We start from the raw sequence: 26,656 nt of genomic DNA, 5'->3' as shown, positions 1-26,656 counted from the left end.
GCCGGCCCACCAGTGGACGGTTCAGGAAGAAAACACAGAGGTATTAAAAAAAAAATCTGTCCTCCTTCTCCCTCGGAGCTCCTCTCAGCCAAAAAGCCAAACTCCTGGTCAACCCTTGGGGGAAGGCGGGGGGGGTAAAGTGGAGAGGGGTGGGTGAGCACTTTCCTGTCAATCACATGTCGTTGAGCCCCGCCCCCCTCATTAGGAAGGTAAACAATAAAAAGAGACGATGAGAGACGTGACCAGGCAACACCAGAGAGCGGGGCAGGCTGGGTAACCAGAGATGCAGGAACAAACAAAACACCCTGCAGCCACTCAGCCCCCCCCACCACCACCACCACCACCAATGTAAGCCCCGCCCATCCCATCAGAGAGAGAGCGAGAGAAAGAGAGAGAGAGAGGTTAAAGACTTAGAGGAGTGTGTACAACTCACATGGTGGGTGTGTATTCAGATAACTCCTCGTCGTGCACGGTAACCATGTGAGTCTGCACAAGGCACACAAGAATGCGCTGGTTCAAATCCCCATGAAACCCCCCCCCCAACTGCCCGCCCGCCCGCTCAGTCTCTTCGACGCTAAAATTTATTCAAAACGGCAAACTGGTCCAAAGCTGCGCTCTCTCACAGCGAGGAGACGGCGTCAGACATGCATCCGTCTCTGTTTCTGTTCCACATTAAATAGGGCAACCAAGAGTTTGAACCAAGTTCTTTAAACGGCAAAATATAAACGTGTTCCCCTTCACTTCTTTGTTTTTACTTCCTCTGTGCTTGGCTCTCTTTGCCTCTTGTTGTTGAGCGAAAGGCCCTGAAAGCTGGTTTTGGCTCGGGTCCAAGTGGAGTCAAGAGACAAAAAGTGTGGCCAGAGGAGAGGAGAGTTGACAGGGGGAGAAAATGACTGATACATAAAAACAGACACCAATTTTCCCACTTATTACTTATTAGCAACTGCAGTTTGTCCTCACATATCTGTCGCAGAATAAAACATACGAATGAATTATTTCAGGCAAAACGCTTTCGGGATAAAGGAACCGGATGAACACATTTCTAGGACTCATTGCTGCAGCACTGTAAAGGGCAGATATGTAAACCACAGATAGTAGGTAACTGCATGAAGGCTGCTGTGATCTGTTCTCTCGGGCAGTGCAGAACAGAAACACTTCAACATAATCACAAAGTTGAACTGTATGTGAAGATAACAAGAGCATCTTCATCCTTGGACCCGTGTATGTAACATTCTTCCTTGGGACACATACTAACCAATCATCCCTCCTCCCATCATCAATGAGCTGAGCACTGAACATCAAACAGTCTGACGGGAAAAGAGCTGATTCATAAAAGACCTACTGAGAGCTTTTAAACAGTACATGGTCTTAATGACAGAAACTTTTTACAGCAAGTGTAGATCAGCTCAATCGATTTCAGCATCTGTTCTTCCAGATGTGACACTAAGCAGTATGCGATATCGCATTAGGTCCACCACAGGGGGCTCTTGGAGTGTAAGAAAATGACAATATTTAATGTGTTTATAGTAAATGAAGACACACTTAATGTCTGTTTTGTGTGTAACCTGGATAAACAGCCTAAAAAAAATACATCCATGCTGCAAATAAAAAATTAAAGACTGTAATTTCCTAAAAAGTCCAACAAGTCCTGTAACTAAGATTCTTATTATCAGCGGTTCCAGTCAACTTGCAACCCTGAAAGAGTTGGCGACATCATCAAAAGTTGCCCATGTGATAGGATTCCACAGTGCACCTAATCAATCAGGGTCTGTAGCACGCCGCCCCGATGTGTTACAAAGCCCAAATAGATTTACAAATGATGTGTGTGTGTGTGTGTGTCAGGGGTGTGGAGAGGGATAAGCTCCTGCATAGGATTACATATTGATTTTAAACATATAAAAAAGCTTATCATATCAAACCGTAACAGGAAAAACTCTGAGACTCAGCTATGCATAAATCCCTTTTAGATGGCAAGAGGGCGTCCACTTTAAAACACACACACACAGACGCACACACATAGAGGCCCTTGTAGGAAGCCTTGTGTGTGCATACATAGGTGTGAATCAGTAAGCAGATAAAGAGGGCATAGTGGATCAATTTTGTGGCAGGCAGATGAGAGTGTGGCATACAGATGGCATTTTCCCACCTGGCATCACACCAAGGCGGTACAAGAGGGTGGTTATCACTGAGCATGCTCATAATAAAACACAACAGTGGTGGCCTCAAAGTCTCAGCCTGTCCCCCGCCTGTTTCGTTCTGCAACTCTGAACAGAATGTTAGCATTATATTGTCGGTTACTGCATGTAACCGACAATATACCTTTTTTTAAATTCTTATTGTGACCTTTTTTTAAAATGTAAAACATCTTAAAAAAAGGTTTTCACAGATTTGTTGTATTTTTTTTGCTTCTTGTAGAATTTACCAACTCAATTTACCACTTCCTCCAGAAGCCATGCTGGCCAATCACTGCCCAGAAACGACGTCAAAACTGAACATTACATCATGGCTTAACTAATGTAGACGCCATCAGCTTTCATTAAGATATTTAAACTATCTGAACTTTTTATATAAATGAACACGATAGCAGTGTTATCTGTGATGCACACTGGCAGTCTGTGTGACTCACACTCAGAGGTACAGAGGTGTGTTTGAATCAGTGCAGGTATATATTTTTCTCAGCAGGGCGTGTGTGTGAGTGTGTCTGGGCAGGTGTATCTTAGTGATGTGTGTTTTTTCTCTTGCTCTGACTCTCTCTCTCTCTCTCCCTGTGTCATCGACTGGTCAACCAAATCAGCAATTACTCGCACGCCCGGCCATCGCTCAATGGACCTGCCCAAGCACCAAATAAGAGCTGAGGTGATGTGCGGCGCGCACACACATTCACACACAGGTGGACGACCACACACACCTAGGAGATGTAAACACACAGATTCAAGCAGACAGAAACCAGCAGATCATCACAAACACACACGTCTACACACTGCTCTCCTTCCAGCAGCTCTGAACTATCTGTGGCGGCTACAGAAAAGTAGAGCCTGTGAATGTTAAGTGCCTCCCTTAGGGAGGAAAATAAGGCCGGCTGATAAGTTAGTCAGCTGCAAATCCAACAAGTTCACATGAAGGCAGAGAAGACCACAGTGACACGACACACACCGCCTCTCCACCTCAGCTCACACACTATCTCTGCTCTCACACCACACATACACACACACAGGTGAGCAGACACTTCATACAAAGGCGATACATAAAGAAACATGCACTCGGACGGCACCAGGCAAACACACTGGGGCCAATAATGACACATGCAAAAAAAGACAAATGCACACACACAAACAGCCACACTCGAAACAGGCATCGGATACAAACACACACTCCAACATGTGAACCAGAAAAAGTGAAACCTCCCATTTGACTCAAACTGCCGACATACTGCAGCTCGATAAATAAAAATAAATAAGGAGAAGATGCAGGCAGCGTGGCTGCGGCTGCAGCTCCAGCTCGGATACGCATGTCTGCGCCCCCCAGCCCCTCCTCCACAGAGCCCACCTCCTTTCTTGCTAATTACAATTGATTTATTATGGACCAGGTAGCTTATCAGGTGCCCAGTGAAATTACAATGGGTGTCTGAAGGCTGTGTGAAAAAGAAGGGGGGTGGGGGGGTTGGGGTCGGTGGTGGTCAATGTCGAATAGCAAAATCAATTAGCATTGATTGGCAAAAGGTTCATTTTGCCAAAGAGGACGCAGTCGATGGGGATTAAACTTCCCTGGCCCTCTGACAACTTTGATACGACACAATGGCTGCTCATCTGGCTGCGGTGTCGTTAACAAGCTTTCAATAATATAACCGCATTTTTTTTACCCTGCAAACCCTCTCTCAATGGCTAGATTTCAAATCAGGCATCGGCTAGTCAGGTCTGGCCAGGAAACAGATAGCATTGATCAAGTATCAGGGAGCAAAATCCCTTGCAAGCTTGCATCTTAATCCTCATCAAGACGTTGATGCAGAATTCAAATCATCTGGCTTCAGGCTCCCTGTGAAGGCTGACCCACAGGCAACAGCTGGACATAACAGAGGAGGACGCATCCTGCCCTGACAGAGGGTTTACCTTCCTCTTCACCAGGAAAAAGGTAAAAAAAAAAAACTCTGTAGTGTTTGTCTTCTCTGGTAGCCATTTTGCAAACTAAATAAACCTTATTCATGTGTTTAACTGATCTTAAAATAAAAGGGAATTAAAATGACTCCTCAGTTAATCACTGAATCACTGAAATGCAGGTGAACCTCATTGTTGGAGAGCACAAAATGTTTGACATGTTACAGCTCAGTCCACGGACAACATATAAATCCTGACACCTCTGCATCCTCTGTGTGTCCATGTGTGTCTTACCCTCAATGGCCAGCATGGCTCTCAGCTCTCTGTTCAGCAGTTCAAAGCGCCTCTCCAGATCGTGCTCTTTCTCCCTGTGGCAAGTCAGAAAGAGAGAGAGAAAACACACACACACAAAGTTCATCAATATGTTAATGACTAAATCATTAAGTACTTAAAGAAACCTGCAATAAACATTGATTCAGCGACTCGCCTGAACCTTCTCTGGCTTCGCATTAATCTACTGCACATAACTGATACTCATAGTGTGCTCACACAGCCCTGGGTGAATGTGTGTGTTTGTGTGTGTAAGGAGGACAGAGGAAGGAAAGTGCTGAAAATGTATTAAAAACAGAATGAAGGAGAAAAAAAAGATCATGCCACACATATGTGGGTGTAATGTGGTTTCTATGTGTGCTTGTGTGTGTGTGTGTGTGTATGCAGGACAAATTGAATTCTTTCCTCTTTCAGCCATATTAAAAAATGAGCTAATTCGGCCCCTAATAGAATTTGTCCTTCACAGGCGCCTTTTCTCTTCGCCTGCACAAAGAGAGAACAGAACGGGCTAATAATCAGCCCTTCTGTCAATTGGCCACTTTAAAAGCCTCCCCTTTCCCACGATATAATGTGATTATGAATACTTCAATCTCTCCTTCACTTGCACACCGCAAATGAAGAAAAAAGGGAAGTGTGCCTTGAGTGTGTGCGTCTCCACCTGTCACAGCTGACCACATACAAAGAGACTAGAGATAGAGTAGCGATCGCCACATTTCTATTGATTTCATATCCTGTCCACATGTAAATCAATGAGTGGATAGACAGAGGGGGTGAATGGAGTGGTGAGTGTGCAGCTTCACTGGATTTGATCTGACTATTAGTGGTGCACTTTTTCAGGTGTTGAATGCAGGTTTAGAAAGTGATGGAAAGCACTTTAATATGACTGTAAATTAAAACTATACATACAGCAGAGAGAGCTGGTTCTGTCTCCTAATGAGGGCGTTCTTCTTGTTGACCAGCATGAACCACTCCTGCATCATGGCCTCCTCCTCCTCCTTGTTGTTACCTGGAAAATGCACAAAAACACACAAGAGATTACACACATGATAGCACAAATTTAGAAAGCCAGTAACAGATCAGTATTTAAGCAGACCGTATGTACAGGCACACAAGAGAAGAGAGAGGTATTTCACCACTGCAGAGTCAGTAAGTCTACCTGGTATTTATATGTGTGTAATACACTCCTCACTTATGTTCCCTGTGTAAACATTCACATACTTCACACCATGTCTTCACAACGTCAATATGGCTTCAACCGGGGCGGGATTAACTCAGCGATTACCGTCGATCGCCTTTACAGAGTGGAGCCTCTCACTGTAGGGCAATACATATCCCACCAATCACTCAGTGGCAGACCTTCAGGAAAAAAAAACATGTCTAGGACTCTGCTGCGTGCTGTAATACCAGCACAACACAGAGAGCTAGCAAGCCTTAGATGCATGGCTAATGTAAGATTTGCCCACACCTGGGGCTAAAGCTCTATGCTGCAACTTAGTTACAGGTGCAATAATAACCGATATAGACGAGACACATCAAATTGAAGGCAGAAGAGACAGCCTCTGTCACAGTGGAAAAAAAAAAGACTCGGAGGGAGGGTGTGTAGAGTTGGCATCGGTGCAGTAAAATCACATGATCTTAGGGCTGATTCTCCTGACACTCCTCAATTGATCTACATGTATTTCAATGCACAAACTACCCTGTTATGCAAGCTTTTGTGGGTTGAATGCTGTCAACATTGGTGAAGAGCAGCAAAACATTACTTTATTTTCAGGTATGACTCTTTGGAATCACACACGTGTGCATTTAAATAGATTTACACAATAAAACAACAGAAGTAGTCCTTTAAATGTATATTTGGCCTGAGACAGAATTCATCTACAACATTTGATTATGTTTTTGTGTAACTGTTAACACTATAAAAAATGTACTTTTTAATGAGATCTGCACATATGTTACAATTTTACATTTCAGTTCTTGTATATTTTGTGCATCAGCCTGTTCAGCTGTGGTCAGTTTACCCTGCCCTGTTTATGTCTAATACTGTCGTCTGATCTTTGTGGCACTTGAGGTCAGTTAAACAGCGATGGCAGCATTAATCCGACACTGTCTGTGCGGGAAGAAGAAACAGAATGGGAACGGAGGACATGAGATGAAAGATGGTCTCACGGCTTATGTTATTATTGCTGCATTAAGAGGAAGGCTCAGTCGGCAGGAAGCTACGACAGTCATCATAACGGTATTAAGAGATTTTATTTATTAATTAAGGCCTTAATTAAGGCTTTTACCCTTGCACCCTTTGTTCCTGAACGATTCAGTCTATTGAAATTCTTATTGTGACACATTCAGGATCAGACTACTTTGAGTAGAGTATTGTAAACAAATAACTGATTATAACAGAAGAAAACAGGCATTTTTCTATCAGTCCCACACACACACACACACACACACACACCTCTGTTCACTGCGGAGGAGTACTGGGCCACTGCGTCACTGATGACAAAAGGCAGACGCGTGGATGTGTGTGCGGACACCGGTGTGTGTGTGGACATTTGTGATACTCTGAGCTAGCAGATGTATGTAATTTCATTTAGGAGGGGGTGGAGTAGGTAGGGGAAGGGATAGAAAAGAAAAAAAAAACAAGCGAATGAAAGAAAGCTTCAGGATTTAGCGGAATCAGGGGCTCGTGGATTACTGTAGTCAACTTTGAAATGGACGACACTCGGAGGGGGGATAAAGCCTGCGCTGACAGGTCATTGTGCTGCCTCGAAGTCAAATAAAACAAGCAAATAATAATGGCAAATATTAAGCTCCTGTGACATTGTGGCGAGGCGGGTTGGAAGACGCGGGGGGATTATAAAGCTATATCCCCCACCGTTAGCCAGCCAGCAGCAACCAGCCAACCACCAGCCGCATTTTGTGAAAGAAGGGAGGGGAGGCGAAGGGACGCAGAGAAAAAGCAAAGGAGGGAGGTCAGAGGAAAGGAGTGAAAGGAGGTGAGGGGAAAAGGAGGGAAGGAGACAGGGAGGGGTGCCCAGAGAGGAAAAAATGGTGAAAGCAAAATGGGATGACTGGAAGAGGAAGGGCGGGAGGGAGGGTGTGAGTGAGTGAAGGAGGGAGTAAGGGCAAGCAGGTGAGCGAGGGGATGGAGGCGGGACAAGTGGTGCAGGACAGCTGCTCAGCATCCACCTCCCTTCAGTCAACCTCTCCAGGGTTGAACTCTGACCTCCACACGCTACAGGACTCTTAAAGAGACAGATGTGTGTATTTATTTTTTGGTACTAAGACTTTTTTTGTATCAATTATTGATATAAAAAAATGTATAATGTGGAACATCAATCCTCTGTCAGGTTCTTATAGTACAATCAGTGTTGTGTGAAGTATTCAGTGCTTAACTGTTTGGATTGTTTTTTTTCAGCTTATAAAACATCAGAACTGAAAGAAAATGCTCCACAGCCAGGACCTGAAACTCCTCTTTTTCATGAATTACAAAATGTGTCTTCGTTATTACAAAAGCTTTGTATCTTGACTAATCAATTATTTACTCAGAGCGGGAAAATAAAGCAACAATAAATTAGTTAAATCAATGGCAGGGCAGGAGCTTTGAATCCCAATGGTATAACACTTCTTCTTGCACTGTATTCGGCACATTCACTGGATGGCATATGTTAAGAGTGACAACAACAACAGAGGAGAAAGCTGCTGAACACTGTGTTGTATGAAGACAAATGGTGTAAATATCCCTGGCATGCACCACTGACACTGTGTCTGTGGATGCAGCCTTGGCTCTGAGATGCTCGTGGCTCCATGCTGGCTCTCAGGGGGCCATCTTGGATCAAAGCATCTGGCGGGTTTGGCAGGTTTCATTCTGGGTCTTGCTGCTTGCCTTACACGCCACTTGTCAGTGCTCAACACACAGCCGACAAAGGCCAAAGTCTACAGAGACTGGAGCAATAAATTTGGCGCTGGTGCAATGTTTGATCAGGACATCAAAGGGTTAGTGAAATATGTCCGATGGAGATACATGCAGGGTTTCCCTACTGACAGGATGCTTTATCATCATTAATATCACGCTCAGTGTTACCTCAGCTATCAATGTGGCCGTGCTGGTGAGAATCACAGAAGATACAATCAAGTCAAACACACACACAGGCAAGATACAACTGATAGACATATCCCAACAACCCCTCTATCTGATTGCCTGCCTCTTCTCTTGTTTCACTCACACACACACACATTAACACAACTGGGATACAATGACACGTAGTGGTGTGTGAGGAGGGAGACTGCTATCCTTAAGGCACAACAAAAAAAATCCCTGTGCGTTTGTGTGTGTCCGTATGAGAGAAATAAATAAATAAATGTAAAGACGGAAAAAGACAGAGGGAGCCTCTATAGCCAAATAAGATTAAGATAGCCATCGTGGCCATTGTTCCATTCAGTGAAGATAGGAAATAATGAAACCTACCCTGAGGTGCTCAGACTGCTACTGCTAGTGGTGGCCTGTACTGGTTTTAAATTAAGTGTGTAATACTACTATGCTAAGGTCTTGATAAATACATAAAAGAATTAGTTTAAGTATTAACATTAATAATTATAATAATTTGGAACATACAGAATGGCTTCACAGGCGGATGCTGACACTCTCCTGTGGTTCATCTATCCCTAAAGTGTCTATTAAAATTCCTTGTTATGTCCGTTCAACGTATAAAACATCCAAAGGTTTAAATCTTATATCTACAGCTTATATGTTTTAACATTTATCAATTCCCAGTAAATTCACTAAAGTTTCTGAGGTGAAACACTTGGATGCTCTGCTTATGAGCCAGCTCTACTACCATTAGGCCTCTCCACCATTTGTTATGAAATACAGTGAATAAGCAGAGAAACTTCCCTGAGAACCTTCTCCTCTCTGTGCCTTGAAGGAGGGACTTTGGATAACAGAGGGAAATGAATGAGACAGACAGAGAAACACATTAAAAGCTGTGATCACAGCACGTTCATCTCATTTCTTATCCCACCATTTTGTCACTTAATCCAATAGCTCCTAATCCAATTTGTCTATCGGACATGTAAAAAGGCGAGGAGGAGGAAGACGAAGAACAGGGGGAGGGAAAAGGGAGGAGATAGAGCCCAACGTTCCTCCTGTGTGCTGTGAGTCACTTTCTCAATTGCAGTTTATTTAGGGCCGAGCCGCACTTGTGTCTCTACCATCGTTTTTTTCCATCCAAGCATCAAGCCTGTCTGATATCAGCGGGGATCAGGGAAGATGAAAGCCAAACACACATGAAAGGAAATGAGAAAAGGAGGAATAAAAAGAACAGGATGAACATTGTTTCCTGTGATTAGGTAAGAGCTCGTTAAAAGGCTGTCACTGCAGCGATGTGAATATGCATGACAGGGGCCGGCCTAATCAGAGAGTTCTGTGGCGAGGACCAGAGGGGGGGAATTGTGTGTAAGTAGCCTACTGAAGACTTGATTTAATTAATGTGAGGAGAGGAGTGTCTTGTTAGGAAGGAGACGGGGTGAGAGTGTGTGTGAAGCTTGTGAGCAAGGAAGGCTGTAAAACATCTAAAACCTTTTTCAGACTTCTAATTTACTGATATATCCTATTTCTTTCTTACCATTACTCCCTAAAAATCACATTTCAGTAGAGATTACTTAAACCAATGAGCAACAATTGCTACAAAATGACAGCACTGGTGATATGTGTAAGAATCAACCCCCCCCACTCTACTCATTGCACATGTGATTTCTCCTGCTCTCTCTCCTATTTTACTCTGCTCTCCTCTGGAGTGGTGCTGAGGGCTATTTTTTTTTTCCAGGGGAGTCTTGTACGAGGCCTTTTTAGCCACTCTCAATGGCACAATGGGTCCTAGCGTATAGAGGAGATTCCTGCTTTATTGAACCTGTGTATAATGTCTGCTGAATGGAACACATTAACCGATTCACACTCACCTCTTTCCCTTCCTCCCCCTGCACAGGAAAAAGGAGAAAAAGTAAAATACGATAAAAAGGAAAAAGAGGGGAAAAAACTGCTCTCACACTGAGGCACAATGACTGCCTTTTCCACTGGTGTCATTTGTCAACCACTGCTTGCTTTGCAACTTACAAAAGAGGTGGAGGTGGAGGAGAGAGCAGAGTGCGCTCTGACAGAGTTTGGGAGGAAGAAGGATGAATTAGCTCTTTTCCATAATCATAAGTGGGGCTGCATAATTATTTGGTTCCAATTACACATTGGAGGTTGAGCTTGATTTAGAATGGTCATGTTCAAAAAGTAAGTTCGCTAATCTGAAGAATTAAAAGTGTATAATAACACCTTTTTTCTTCCTACTATAGTCTATTCAATCTTATAACAACAAATGATGAGCAATCGATTCATTTTCTTCTGCTGATGGCAAAACTAAAGACTTCAAACTCGTCTCTAATCGTGTCATTGTTCGACCATTTGCACTCAACGGTAGGTCTCTGTTTATACATTTCCTCCTTGCATCCTTCTCTTACTCTTAAACACACACACATACACCTCCCTGCTCCTGTCTGCTGACACACTGCTGGGCAAACACATTTGACCTCTGAGCTAACAGTAAGACAACCTCTAGACACCTCTCATTCCTCCACCTCAGAGGTTACAGAGGGGCGGCAGCTCGGGCAAACACAGTTCACATAATAGACTGACTCTGAAGATGAAATGTTCATATTAAGAGGCTTCATTCTACACACACATTTTCTCTTGCTTGTGCAGTGGGTGAAGAGTATATTTGCACAAGAAAATGTACGCCGCTTTCTCTCTGAGGCCCTTCAGTTTCTTCTGCCTCCTGAATTTTTTTTGTCTGTAAAATTAAATGTTTGATCTTTCAACATTATCAAATAACTAAAAAGTGAGTAAAGAACAAAAACAAAATGTTATTCCTGGAGCCCTTTTCTATTTGTCTAGCAGAACCAGCCAAGCCGTGACAATCACACGTTCCTTCCCACCCCCCCACAGCATCACCTCCCCTCCCTCCCCCGACTCCATCAAATTGTGTTTTTGCTACAAATCAATAAACATTATCAGAGAGTGGCAGACTATGGGCTGGTGGAGGCAGCCTCTGTCTGTTAAAGCCCAGACCGCCCTGTCTCTATCACAGCCTGGGTGAGGAGGCCAATAGGAAACAAAAAGACACACAAGAGGGAGAAGGGCATGCACACACCGACGACAGAAAAACAGCAACTTACTGTAAACATAAGAATCAATACAACCAGAGCCACGATTACACACATACGCACTCAAGGATCAAGCAGGGACTCTGCATAGCACTGCAGACACTGATTTCTTGCATACATAACACAGGCTGGGTTGATCATGTGACTTAACAAGAAATTAAAAAGAAAAAAACTGTGACTTTAAACACTAACCCAAGAGGCCAATGTATCAACACTCTATGCTTGTCAGCTCGCTTTAGCTTTACACACGCTCTCTCCATTGCTCTACACAAACCATTTAACTGAGCTCTAAATAAGATGATTTTCAACCTGTCCCCACTTAGCTTGGGGCTGAAAAAGGAAAATCAGGGGGCCTGCCATATAACATTTCTCAATTACCTTTCTCATTATTGTCACCCGTGTTCATTACTACCATAATCATCCTTCTCTTTCTGTTGCACCTCCACTTTAGGCTAGCCTAGGCCGCTGTGGCTGTCGTGCTGGAGGAGGGAGGAGAGTGGCAGAATCGAGAGCTTTTTGCAGGGCCGAAGCACTTCAGGTAATTATTATAGCAAGAAGGGGCAGATGAGAGGAGATGGAGAATATGTGAGCGTACATATGCCTGTGTGTGTTTTTACTGAAATGGCTGATTGGGGAGCTCACCTGCCGATACCCCCTAAAAGGTATTTCATTAGCGAGCCTTTTACCATACAAGCAGAGCAACAAAGCCTTGGTTACGCCTGTCTCCACTCCAGCTCGACAGGGCCCTCCAGGACGTCTGTAGCTGTGTGTGGGAAGAGCAAAGAAGGGTGGAGGAGCAGAGAGGAGAGGCGAGGAGAGGCTATCCCCGTTCATAATCTCATGACAAAAGGCAAAAAGGCATCATCCTATTACCAGCGTGATCTTCACCAGCTCCTGCTAGCTCCTTTCCACAGGGGGCTCTCTTTATTATTAAGGTGAGTGGGTGATAGGGAGCAGGAAAGGCGCCCGGCGCCTCCCCATTAGCCCTGGGACAAGAGTAGGTATGAAGGGGAGAGAAGAGAGGAGAGACCCCATGCTAGGGTCCTGCTTTCTTTTTTTCAGAATAAGAGCCTTTGCTTGGACCTTTGGGGGGTGGCTTCTATTAGGCTTCAGTGTTACAACACAAAGTGGAAGAGATTCTTCAATCAAGCAACTCAATACGAGTGGTGATGATCACAAAAACATCTTCAGCTACACCTGTTAAAACTCATTAGGAAGGCCTGTTCCATGTCACTCCTCGATTAACATGCCAGAGATCAGTAATTCTGGGAATACATCTATTAAACAGCTGAACTTACAGAATGGCCAATATGCGTTCACATGTCCACACCAGGAATCTACAAACACATGAAGTTTGAGACATTTTCTGCAGAAATTATACACGTCCATGGTCGCTGGGTTTTAGTTAAGAGAATTACAGCAGCATGTTGTTGGCATTCAGCAGCAGTGTGAGAGGAAGGCGACTGAGTGAGAGAAAGGGAGATTAGTCTGTTTTTCTGCTCGAGCGTTTTGTCTCCTGCTCAGTGGGGGGTGCGTGCCTCTAGCCTCAGGTTACACAGCGGAATTGTGGGAAATAAAAGTAGTCTGAGTAGAAGTGTTTGTGAATGACAGCAATGCTGGTGTTAAAACACAGACAGATCATTTTAAAAGCATTTCAAACATGCTGGACTGATCTGGAGTTAAGAAGAGATAAAACTATTTTATTTTGCAATGTTAATTATCCAGAAGTATCTGTATGTGTGTGCACAGATCATGTGAAGCTGCTATTTGATGACGGCTGAGTGTACATGACAACAAGTCATTTGGTCTATATGGCTCTGCACTGCCCCACACACACACACACCTTCTTGGTAATTCAGTGTCACATGGAAGTTTGAGGGACTTTCAGAGGTAAAGTAGAGATTAAAGATATTCAAGAGATGCACTCCTTCCTATTCCGTTTCAGCACGCACACACACACCGCCACTCTCATCATCGTCGTCCTCCTTTCTCCTCTGTAGCCCAGTAAAAAGCCTGCGATGACCTGGGTGTGTAGCTTATTAACCTCTCCATCAGTTCTTATCAGCCAATGAATAGCCCAGTCATCTGCCCCTCCTCCTGAATCTTAGGGAGAAAAATTTCTCCTCACGTCAGGACTATAATTCTAATCCACACACAAATCATTTAAGGTGCATACACATGCACACACACACAGACCAAAAAGGGATCAGTAGAGACATTTTGTCAACGTTGGTCCTGGTGGGATTCCAAGACTGGCGTGGACCAGCTGTTACCAAATTATCAACAATTGGAGGAAACAGAAGGGGTGTACATGGTGTGTGTGTGTGTGTTCACATGTGTACTTGTATGCCTGCCTGCCTCTGTGTGTGTGTGTGTGAAGACCAGAATAAATTAATGGCTGATTTCTCCCCTTGCTTTGATGGCATTAAGAGCCCTCTTCTTCTCAATGTGCCGCGTTAAATGCTTTTCTCTTCTTCTGCCTTTCCGTCCGTCTCTCCCTTCTTTTTTTTTTTTTTGACAAGCAGGGCCACCCAGCAAAAAGCAACTGATGCAAAACGCCGGAGTAATCTCCCCCCTCCATCCACCACTACCCCTCCCGCTATCTTTAGTCTTTGACACAGTGGCCATTATCTGTGGGATTTAGTTAAACCAAACCTTCATGTATTTGTTAGGCACTGGGTTCGTTTTCTCTTCTGACTGCTCTGCCTGAGTGTGGCTAGGCTGGGAAGAGAGGAAGGGGGGGTGGGTTACGTCACCGCTCCAGCCTGCTGTAGACCCCTGAAGAGGGGGTCTACAATGCCATCTAGCTGGGTGCTGCTCAGAAGGTTAGGCCGAGATTCGAGTTTTGACTGTAGCAAAATCATGAAACTGAGACAAGCGTCTTTACAGAGGTTAAAAGATTCAGTTCACTAAAATTAACAAAAATATATATTCTGCAGTATAACCACAATGTTTAATGTAACAACACATTTTGAGCTGCAAATGACAAATTTACAGCAGATACTTACAAAAGTCTTTGTATATTGTGTCTAAAATAGCTTATAGTCACAGTGGTGTTAGAAGTGGCACTGAAATTTAGCACGTCTGGAGCTGATAAATACCTGTGACTACTACAGAGTGATTTGATAAGGGAGTGACTACTGATTATAGCACTTCAAAGCTAAATGTTACTGAGTGTTTTAAGTCAGGTGTGAAGGGAGCTTCATGAACCTCAATACACTTGACTCCGTTATCAATGAATACAGAATCTAATGTGATTAAACTGAAAAAGCTAAACAATAAAATCAAAACATTAACTGCTATATTAGTTAAACATTTGTTAAATAAATTACTATGATGCAAACAGGTCCCATTGCTGTCCGTGTTAAAAACCAATCTACCCTAGCCATGCTAAAACACTGAGACTTTTCCCCTCTGCCACATAATGCCGCAGGCTAAAAACAGAATCTCTGTTGAAACCCGTCGATAAGCCAAGGCTCGGCTGGGCTAAACTAAGGTTAAGCCAGGTGGTTTAGCTCCCTGAGTATGTGTTTACACACACATAGAGGTGTGAACCATTTGGGGAGCTTAAGAGGGGTGGGGAAACACGAGTTGATTTAGTGCTAGTGTAAACCTTAGTACCTGTTGACAGTGTTAATTGCTGCAGCTTAACCCAAAGAGAAGGACTCTGTGGGGAATGCCCATACTGTAGGAAATGTGCAATACAATGTGCACAGTAAAGTTGTGTATTAGGTTAGTTTATTGGAAGATGGAAATAAATTTAAAACTGTCCAGGTGCGACATGTAGAATATACATAAAAACAGCACACATGAAAGAATATTGCATGTGTTGTTTTTGTTTTTCTGTTTACTTAATTAGTGGTACTTAAGGTGGTAAAACATTTTCTGAATGAAAAAAGTCTCTAAATCCATTGACAGACAACTGCAATCTTTTTAGCATAAGTGGCTCCGCCTGCTCTATTAGGGAAAAGGAGAAGGTGTGTGTGTGTGTGTGTGTGTGTGTGTGTGTGTGTGTGTGTAAGAAGAAGGTGGGGGGTGGGGACTCAAACCCCCCCCACAGGGTAGATGTTAGGACAAATTTGAGGGGTGTCATATTACACGCCTTGTGACAAGAGGCCGAGGGGAGGTGAACGATGAATTTACTTAATGAATTAATCTGCAGACCAGTAATGGCTTTGCTAACAACATTAGTCATCCTCCTTACATCTGTGCTGCGATTCACTGGCTGTGACCCTCATCTCTCCCTGTTACACAATCATCCCTTCCCTCTTCATCTACACACCGCGCCTGGCTCCTTCCCCTTAGAAATGAGCTTATTCATTTAAAAACATAACGATCACCCTTCAAAACTGCCAAGAAATCAGAAAAGTTTTAGCTATCATGAATTTACTTCTTAACTTAAATAGGCTTATTACATCACAACTGAAACCAGCACCAGGTTGTTATTGCCTCTGGCTTGAGCTATGATTCAATACACAGATGCAAAACTGCTGTGTTTAAATAGATATTTAAATGGAAATGTATTGGGAAAGACAGCTGTTGGTATTTGTAGCCTGGAGTGCTCATTACAATGGGAAATGGGGAGGAGTGTGTATCGGGGGGTGATGACAACGGTAGCATGGCGAGCAGCTGTGTTAGCAAGTGAATGGTGTAATTACTGGCCAAACCTCTGTCATTAACCTGCATTGTCGAGTGCCACCACATCCGTTACCATAAGAAAGCCTTGATTAATTGACTGCAAGGTTGAAATTCAATTATGTGGTCGGGGCTGCAGTTTGTAAATTAAATAATAATCAACTGCTTAAAAAACAAACAACAAATAAATAAGCATCCCTGGTGGATCAGAGCTATGCACGAATTGTTTCCGTTTCATTTTAACAGTCGACTTCACAAAAGATGGGAAGCAAGATAAGTTACAAATAAGAAAATAAAACTATAAACAGGTGGATTAAAATGTGACAGCTTCAAAACAATAAATTAACCCTTAAGATTTTACATGAAAGGCGGTGTTAGCTAAAGCACAAAAACAACACAATCAAATTAAAATAAAGCAGCATTTGTGGTTATCTGCTTATAAAGCTAAAAAGTATGTTCTGCACATGTAGCTCCAGTGTGTGTGTGTTACGATGTGTTTGGCAGCTTGTGGCAGTCTGGCCCTGCTGCTGCATGGGGTCTCAGGCAGAGAGGCGGCTGATGAAAGCGTTGGCGGGATGCACCAATAAAGAGCAGATTATCATAAGCGGCCATTGTCCACCTCCCAATTCTCCCCTTCTTCCCATCCCCTTTCCCACTTACTCACCCCTTGTCTGAAAATGTTAATCGGCGCTATCTCTGGCAGGCTGAGGACAGAATGAGTGTCTGGCAGGACAACTGCAACTGTTGTGGGAACATTATTAGACAAAGAAGAGACGCATGTACAAAATAAAGGGAAGAGGACTAAAGAAATGAGAAGTAGCCTGTAATAATTCCAACAAACCAATTTAATTTGCACATCTCTAGGTTGTGGCGAGCAGCTACGCCCCCTCCCTACCATCCTAACTCCCTCTTTCCCTCCCGTTGACTCCATCCACCCAGCTCATTTTATCTGAAGATTCTCAGACAATGCCTAGAGGATCCCATTCCCTAATCTTCCTAAAAATCCCCCTTTCATCCCCACTGTTAAAGAATGTATGAAAGGCTGACACCGAGCTGGAGGAGGGGGGGTGAAAAAAAAGAAGCGGTGCACATCTGGGAGTGAGGGTGGTGTCACTGTGCTGGACTGGGAGGAGTGAGGGAGGCGGATAGTGGTGGAAGCACCGGCCGCTGGTGCACAGCCCTTGCAAGTTGACTAATTAAATTGTTTTGCTGCTCAAACATTCAAATGGCAGAGGAGATTAAAGGCATGAGCGGGAATCGGAGTGTATATGTGTGTGTGTGTGTGTGTGTGTGTGTGTGTGTGTATGGGGGGTGTTAATCTCTGTTCTGACCCTGCTGAACCTTGGAGTCACTCACTCCCTCTGTCTCACGCATGCACACACACACACACACACACACACACACACACTTGCACACGCACACACACACATTTCGCACAAAACAAAAAGAAAAGCTTAAATCCTTTGTTTTGTCCCCTCAAAGGCAAGAAAAAGGCAATGGGGTTTTAAAGGAGTGATCCCTAGATTTCTTTTCTTCCCCATAGGGAAGAACGGTGCATTTGCTCCTGAAGTGAATTGAAGATGACCACAAACACATTCCACTGTGGCCTAATACAAAAACCATTCGATTGAAAATGAGTGCTCTTTTCGTAACCCTGACAACAACAACAAGAAAATGACCAAAGGCTTCAAAGAGGAACACATCTTCTCTTGGTTGTGTCTATCTCAGTTGCCACAAGCTTAGCTTACGAACTGTGATTATGGATAAACAATAGTCACAATCTCTCTGCTCAACAATTTCAATCAAAATGCACACGGTGGACATGCCTTCAGCGTTGCCTGTGTTTATTTTGGGAGATTTCAAACTTGACTCAATTTGGCACTAAACAAAATACACGGGAAGAAAAAAAAGAGAAAATGTGCCAAGCTGTACCTGAAACACAAAGTGAACGCTCTCTCCATCTTTCAGTCTGTGAACTGTGGAGGGTATTATAGTCTAAACACTTTTTCTTCTCTCAGTGCTGAAAGATTAGACTGGTTATCCCATTAAAGTTGGTAAAATGCCATTCTTGTGTCTTTAAGCTCTCGTATAGGAGGTCAAGATGAGTCCGCCTGCGCTTACAAGGCGGGCACGGATGTAATCTGCCCAAAGTTACAATAATTAATGTTAAGCTTCTTCAGCAATACGTTTGTCAAAGAACTGGCCCTGATAATATACTTAAAGCTGCACATGCTGTTTGTGTTGCAGCGACAAGACAAGGCAGAGCTTGACTTGCACGCGTGTTTGTGAGAGTCCCCATGCCGCTCACGCAGCTGAGCTTAAATCTTTAGTCAAACTATAAGCTGATGCTGCCACAATGCTGCTGGATTAGGACGACAGACATGGGAAAAAGAGAGGTCGGCTCAATTGATGCTGAAGAAATATAAACTTGAATGACAACAATGCCTGCGTGCTATCAGTATTCAAGCTGGGACTACTAGTGAAGAGAGGCTGGAACAAAATCTACGTATTCCAACTTCAAATTGGGTATTATGTAGTTTTACAGCAAGTGATCAGCAACTCAAAACTGATTCATAACAAGACTAAAAAAAGCAAAGAAACAATATAATTCGATGGATAAAACTTTTTTTTTTCCAGAAAGCCAACTAGGGAAAAGCCACAGGTTGACACCCACGCATCTGCAATCCCATACAAGTAGCCCTCTCCGATGGGAATGCACAGACAGACTCCTCTGTCCCTCTCTCAGATACTAAGCGGGACAGACAGCATGTGTAAAGTACATTAAGCTCTTGCTGGATTCCTCCTTGTGCCATTCTCCTCTCGTCGACTTGCAGACACAAAGGCAGATTAAAGGAGCGTGCGCCATAAAAACCCTGTGTCAATCTTATCGGCTTTGAGTGCAATTTTTAAACATATGTTAATCTGGGAGAGCTAAAACTCATTCTCTCCTCTCTCTCTGCTTGTTTATCTCTTATCGAATGCACAGTAGGTGAAGGGCAGCTTTATGGTGCAGCTAAGTGCCATTATTTGGATAATTGCGTCCATTGTTGCAGGTTATATAGCTATTTGAAATGGGAGGTGTGTGTAAATAGGTGCAGAGGCCAGGTAGGGGGTGGTGGAGATATATTCAAAAAGGAGCCAGGGGATTTGCTGTGAAGACTACATGACGGCATTTGAATGCTTCTTCGTACCTAAAGCTGAATTTTCAATAAGTAGTGTTTGATATGTTTTTCTGTGTAACAATACCTTTAGAAAATTACAAAGCCAAGGTCAGAGGCATTACACGCATCAGAAGAAGCACTAAAGATGAATGGAAACTAAAAATGTACAAGGACCATCATCGGAAGTGGCTAAGCAACGCACAGGTTGTTTGATACTTTAATAAATGTTTAATAATGTAGGCACCTACGTAATAATACTATAATATACACTGCTTCTGTTCAACTGCAGTAATAGTCTTCTCTTTATAATCAATAAACTCTATAAAGACTATAAATATTCAGTTTGTTGATGGAGGTGAAACATTCGCTTAATGTTGCATGTGTGAAGGACAGTGCTCCCAGTGGTGCAAGAATAACAAGTTCATTAGTCGAGGGGGGGCGCCGCAGGAATTCAAATTCCCCCCCGACCCGGGCCTGCCCTCTGATTGGCTGGCTGTGTCGGCATGGTGAGACTCATTAGAGCCCAGCAGTAATTAAGAGTTGTTAGAAAGTGAATTCTCCAACCGCAGATTAGAAAATTAAACTATTTACTGATTACATATTAATAGAAGACAACAATGGCGCTTGCCATAAGCTTGGAAGGCAACCAAGGAATAAATCTGTGTACTTAATTACCATAAACAATGGGGGCATAGAAATGGAGTTTTATGCACACTCCCTCCTGTAATGTGTCTGATATCAGAAGACACTTGACAATTCTTGTTCAATTATCTCTATTATTTAATGTGCTGTGAACTGCCTCTGAGTAAATAAATTAACCACCCCAATTACTTTGGATTCATCTGGGGAGGGCCGCTGCGTAATAGAAAATGCCGCAGAAAGCTGCATTGTGCCCAAACCAGGGGAGAGAGAGAGAGAGGGGGGGGAGGAGAGGGAGAGAGGGGTGTGTGGAAAAGGAGGTAGATGAGGGGTGAGAGACCGAAAGGAGAAATTGAGATTCACAGGGATAAAAGGAAACAGAGCAAATAAAAAGTGAGCACAATCGCAAGAAGTGACAAGATGTTTTACCTAAAAAGAGCGAGAACTAAAGTAAGACAATTAAAGGCTGACGAACACTACATGAGATAAATAAAAATTGAGTCTTTAAAAGATGCAAAGAAAAAAAGGAAGAAATAGAAAATGAAGAGTGAATGACAAAGCAAAAGCATGTGATATCAAAGAAAGCATACTGAGGAGCAGCAGAGCGCAGAGGATGTTCCCAGGCTTTCTGCTAGTGAAGCACAGAGATGAACAATCAGTCATGGGTCAGTCGGTCTGTCTGTTCACATCTGCCTGTCAGTCCTGCAGCGATGTACTCATGCCACAGCACTGCTGCACACTGAGCTCACCCAAACTTACCTCCAGAGGTCTGAATCATATGACCATACGCACTTTTACAATTACTCTGCACAAACACCCTGCTTAGAAACTTTGAACTAACGGCACACACTTCTGAATACACAAGAACGCATCATCGACACAATACTAAAATCTATAAAGAAAAGCTTAGAAAGAGTTTTGGAATGTTGAATGCAGGAACAGTAGCTGTGGCATCTGGGTGATGACCCTCGTTACCTTTCTGTGAGAAATCATGAGCGGAGTTGCTTATTATCTAATCTTTTGCTGAGATTCCTCCTGAACTCCAGCTCAATTAAATTACTGAAAGATTGTGTCAAAATGTGTTTATATTCAGACCTTTTTTTTTTTTTTAAACACCAATATTTTCTTTTCATAAAAGCTCAGCTACTGACTTCCACTATAAAGAAATTTAGTGTCTCACAAATACCTTTGACATAGCGGGTTTGTATCAGAACATCTAAAATTAAAGCTGACAAAGTGGTTGAGAGGTTCTTCTTTCTGTTTCTATTTTATCACAAAATGTGACGACAGCCTGCTTTAGAGAAATAGCAGAGATTTTGCTGGGTCTGCATTCATTTCGAAGAAGAGTAAATCTGCATGCTTTCGTCAGAGTAGATATATTTAGATCAAGAATAGAATTAAAGAGCATAGAACAGTAGATCAAGAAGTGTGAAAACAGCATTGCAACGAACATCTAACAGGGTTTCTTGTTTCTGCTTCAACAGCTGTGGTAGGATATATGCTTAGTAGTAGGCAAGTAGGCAGACAAAAAGAATATAGAAGTTGAGGAAGCCACTCGGGGGAATGGAGTAAAATTCATCGATTTAAACTCTTGGACATAACATGAGCTAGATGAATAAAAGCATTCACAGACAAGAATAAAAGACAGCGTCCAGACCGAACATGTCTTAAGTCTGGACAGCAAATAGGTAATATGGATGATTTAGTATAAACTTTCCATAAAGATATATTAATGTGTGGGGTAAGACTTACAATTCCAAAACGGATATCTATTTTAGGTATCAAGGGACGTCTAAGTCAAAGCTAATCATAGGATCATCACTGATTCACTCCTAGAATATAAACAGGACAGTATACAGTGGGTGAGCCCATGTTGTGTGTAGTGGAGGTGCAGTGGATGTAAATGATGCCACATGGACACACATAAATGAACACTGGTTACTGGCTGATACACTAAATAGCAGTGAAATAGTGTATCAGCCAGTTTAGCAGAGCTAATTACTTGTGTGTTCCTCTATGCGTACACACAAAGTGAAAACCGGTGAAACTGGCTAACAGTAAGTAGAGTAAGAAGATCAACACTTGGCTGGTAGCTGGTCCAGGCAGCAGTAAGATGTGATGGATCAATAAAGGATATTTTGCTTACAGCCAATCAGCCACAACTTCAATCAGACATTCTGGGTCCAGAGAAAAATATCTATCATCTATGACAGCATATAGAAAGGTGACCTCGGTTGCTGAGGTGATAAAGGTGACTTTACTGACCACCTGTCACTTGTGCATCTCAGCCCGATGCCTCCAGACCTCAGCCTAAAGGTACAATCCATAACCTATTGGATGGGTCTTTGGGATAAGTGCTGCAGAAAGAGATATGAAATGCACTTTGAGGAAGTGAGCAAAATTCTCAGCATCATGTCAACTTTCTTCTTTCCGTTTTTGCCACACCACTGTGACTAATGGGGACTGAGCCTTCCCAGATGATACATGCTAGCACCTAATAGGCGAGTTCTACATGTTTCATCACTGAACAAAATGTTATCATTTATAATACATACCATATCACTCATATATACATTGAAGTACAGCACACAGTCACTTCGTGATTTTGACATGTGAAGAGCATCTAAGGAGAATCTCTTTTAGTGATATTCTTTTATTATTTTGTCCTCGCCTTCCTGTTGTCACCCTCTTCCATTTCTAGTGAATCATACTTTCAGGAGGGGACTGCACTTGTGTGTGTGTATATATATATATAAATCTTTATGGCTGAAGGTGTTTGAAAGTAAATAACCTGGCGTCTTGCTGGCTAGTGGCTGCTTTAACAGTGGGTGAAGAAGAAGAAGGAAAAACAGCCCTTCAGATTGACACAATGGCGTGTGCTCCGACAGGGGGAGAGGGCACAGAGGCAGGGAGGGAGGCGGAAAGGAGGAAAGCGAACACAACAGAGCAGAGATAGCCTCGATATCAGGACCCAAATGGGATGGGGAAGGTGAGCGTAAATCCCAACGCCCCAGTTTTCTTTTCTAAAAACCCCTTCTTCTATCCTCCCCTGTGTTGCTTTTTTAGGATTTTGGGGGCTAAATCCACCAAGTTAGGCGCTGATATATCAGAAGGAGCATGAGAGCTGCTACTAAATTACTACAGCAAATACTGTACCTGCACTTTCAGAACATTTGCAAACATCAAAATTTTACACTTCCTGGAACCATGTTTTTTTTTCCAACAGCATTCTTGGGTAGGGAATGGGATGGTTTAGTGTCACAAATGGGATGCTATTCTCCAATTTCAGTTAGGGACTTAACGGAGCCAAGGCCCCTCTTTTGGCTCGGCACACTGTCTCATGTCTTAACAAGGCTTTACCCCGGGCCAAATCTTAAATAAAAACCTTCCGAATACGGCTCTGTACGCCAAACCAGATTGCACTTTGTATGCGCGGGTGTGTAAGCATTTGTGTGTGTCTGTCGTGGATTTGTGAACTGTGTCAGTGCTCATGTTGTGTTGCCTCGTGTTTTTTTTTTTTTTTTTCCTCTTTGCCATTTCTTTTCCTCTCCCTCTCTCCTCCCTTTAACTCACCCCCGTCTTTCCTTATACAGCATATCAATGAAGGCCAGATATGTACTAGGGGAAGGAGGGTGTATGTGTGTAGCCGTGCATGGCTGAGCGCACTGTTCAATAGTGTGGAGGCTGGCTGGCTGGCTGGGGCCGCGGCTGGCAAACGGCTGCAGCGGAGACTTCAGCTGGGGCTCCGCTATCGCACCCAGTTATCGTTTCCCCCATGAAGGGCTCCCTTATCACCCCAGCCCAGAGAGGTCTCCCTTCTTCTCCCATCCCTGAGACACACTCCCCCTCTCTCCATCTCCACCCACCCTTCCCTCCCTTCTCCACCCCCTCCTCCTCCTCCCTTACTCCCCCCATCCCCTCCTTTCATATCCACCCAGCGCTCCGTCGCGCAACATTCAACTAAGGAGGGAGGGAGAAGAAGGGGGAGGCTTCAAAGATTCTCTCTCACACAAACACACACAAACTCCCTGAATGTGTGTATATGTGTGTGTGTATGTGTGCGTGCGTACGCTCAATTTGCCAAAACAGTTTTTCCAGTGTAATTGGGCTTGGGGTACCTGTGTCCATGAGATAGCGCAGCCTCTTCTCCACGCGAGCTGCTCGGGCGTCTATGTGCCTCTGCTCGCTCTCCAGTGCAGACAGCTCCCCAACCACATACTGACTGGTGTCTTTGAACGCCTTCTGTCAAGCAAGAGAGAGAGAGAGAGAGAAAGAGAGAGAGAGACAGAGAAGGAAGGAAGGAGAGAGAGAGAAAATAGTTATGAAAGTAGAGTAGTGAGATATTGCATTAAACAGTAACAGTGGAAAAAAGGATGCAGGGATAAGACAGAAAGAGGGAGAATAGAGAGATGAATGAAGTATAAAGGTGAAGAAAAAAAGAAAGAGGAGAAAAACGTATAAACATTTGTCCACAAATCTTCTTTACATCAAACAAAAGAGAATTTCAGCAGAAAACAGTAATAACTGTTGCTGCTTCTTGTTTCGTCTGAGCTTTGTTTGACATTCCTCTTACATCTTTAAAACCACTTTAGAGCTTTCTTTATATTTTTGAAAGAGCAGGAAAACTTTTAATAACCAGATAACGGTACTGCAAATGAAGACATACTCAACGGAATCTTTATTTTTTGACACAAAACACTTGGGAAAGCAAATTCTATGGGGCAGTGTGTGTCATGTCCAAACCATAAAACATTTTGGGATTTAGGTGGGCACAAAGCTCGTCATCTTGTGTATGAAGTGTGGCCTGGTGTGAATCTTTTGACATATTTGTAGAGATATCTGCCTTCTGCTTTCAGGCAGAACTACGTACTCAATGAGACACAAGCAACAGGTGCATAAAGCCTGCTCTCAAAACTCCTGTGCAGTTCTCCCAGTGGATTCATCTCTGGAATATCCTCATTAACAACAGCATTTTAACCTAAGATTAACAATTTGTGGCATCTAAGGCGCAACACTTTATGCTATACTTCCTGTTCCACTGCCAATCTATCTAATTTGTCTAATAGTCTGTAAAGAACAAAATAGTACATATATATATACTTAGCTGCGTTCTTGATTTTGCTTATTTGTTCAAAGATTTTTGCAAGTGGATTCTAAGTTTGTTAGAATAGATATTTTCTGCAGTGCTAGTCTCTGCCCACCTGCAGGTTCAGTGTCTCTTAAACTAAGCTCTTCGATTCAGCTCTCCTTTAGTCCACACACACCTATCTTCTCACCCACCCCAACACCGGCCAGATATCTATACGTACTCCGGCACACACACAGTCCATCAGCCATCATTCTATAACCATAGGCACTTAATACACACTCTATTTCTGACCCCTCTTCACCTCTGTCTCCTGGCTGCTTGCTATTCTTCAGAGAAACTCCTCTGAGTGAGAAAAATGTTTATTCAAATTCACTACTAAGGATGCATCCGAAAAAATATCTCCATTTTATTGCTGATGCACTTCATTTTTCTTAATGGGAATGAGAACTAGTGAGCAGGAGAGAAAGTTTTTTTTTTCATTCCACCCAGGCCAGCACTTTTTCCTGTACTCTTTCCAGCATGTGTGTGTGTGTGTGCATCTGCGTGGCTCTGTGCATGTGTGATTTGTGCAAGTGTGTGTGCTGATTCCCTGCAGCCTCATTCCCTCCTCCTCCCCTCTGCCTCCTTGCGCGCTCTCGCTCTATCACCATATTTTTCCTTGGCAAATCAATTTTACACATGATCAGCCCACTCCCCTTGCTGCGCTCGGCCCAGCCGTAATTAAGAGGAGGGAAATTACCATATATATTATATTAATGCAAACATCATTCAGCAGGTAATTCTTGGCTGATCGGGATAATGGAAAGGTTGAACACCCATTAACCCTGGGGCCCAGGCACTGGGAGGAGGGTGGAGTGTATGTGTGTGTGGATGGGACTGGGGTGGAGGGTGCAGGGTCGAGGGTAGGAGAAGGCTGCATGGGAAGAGAGATTCACCCCGTGGTCTCCAGTGGCACACACACACTCACTGAATAATAGCATTCTTATAAACACACTCACAGGCTGAGAAGACAGTGTGAAGTGGGTGTCTATACACTTGAATGACAGGCAGCTCATATCTATTATAATTAAAATGCAGTCTTTTAGATCATTACATGACTGTAGCAGAGGAGAAGAGAGGACAGCAGTGTGTGTGTGTGAGAAGCTCCGAGGTGGACAAGGTGAAGAGGAGGAGGATGGCAGGATCAGAGAGTAGTTCACTAAGACAAGACAGATACATAAAAAGCTGAAAATAAAGCAAAAAACCATAATATTCTAAGTGATTGTATGAGATGCGATTATTTGTAACAACTCGAATACGTCCTCTGCATTTACTGCTTGTTATTGCAGGAAGATGTGAAAATATAAGTACTATTAAGGACCAAAAAAAAGGCACAGACCTCCTCTTCAAATGGTCTGCGAAGATCGATCTCAGTTGGTGAACCTCGGTCCTCCTCAGTCCTCTTCAGATCCTCAGGAACAGACTTCTGTCTTTTTACCTCTGGAGGGATGAAGTGACAGGCGGAACTA

General features: G+C 43.3%; 1 protein-coding gene across 4 annotated transcripts in view; it reads right to left on the bottom strand.

Annotated features, from left to right (window-relative positions):
* Positions 1-26,656, bottom strand: part of ehbp1 (EH domain binding protein 1) — a 107,717-nt gene that overhangs the window by 2,302 nt on the left and 78,759 nt on the right. For 3 of the 4 annotated variants that reach the window (XM_028422872.1, XM_028422873.1, XM_028422875.1), the window contains 4 exons: positions 26,527-26,627; positions 24,178-24,301; positions 5,328-5,427; positions 4,386-4,459 (listed from right to left, as the gene is read on the bottom strand). In XM_028422872.1, coding sequence (XP_028278673.1) covers positions 4,386-4,459; positions 5,328-5,427; positions 24,178-24,301; positions 26,527-26,627 — 399 coding nt within the window. The remainder of the gene's footprint in view (positions 1-4,385; positions 4,460-5,327; positions 5,428-24,177; positions 24,302-26,526; positions 26,628-26,656) is intronic. The other variant, XM_028422874.1, reaches the window with a different exon arrangement.

The sequence above is a fragment of the Parambassis ranga genome, chromosome 15, assembly GCF_900634625.1.
Source record: "Parambassis ranga chromosome 15, fParRan2.1, whole genome shotgun sequence".
In the NCBI taxonomy this organism is placed as follows: Eukaryota; Metazoa; Chordata; class Actinopteri; family Ambassidae; genus Parambassis; species Parambassis ranga.
The sequence above is the reverse complement of the archived record's forward strand: the minus strand, read 5'-3'. Positions and strand labels throughout refer to the sequence as shown.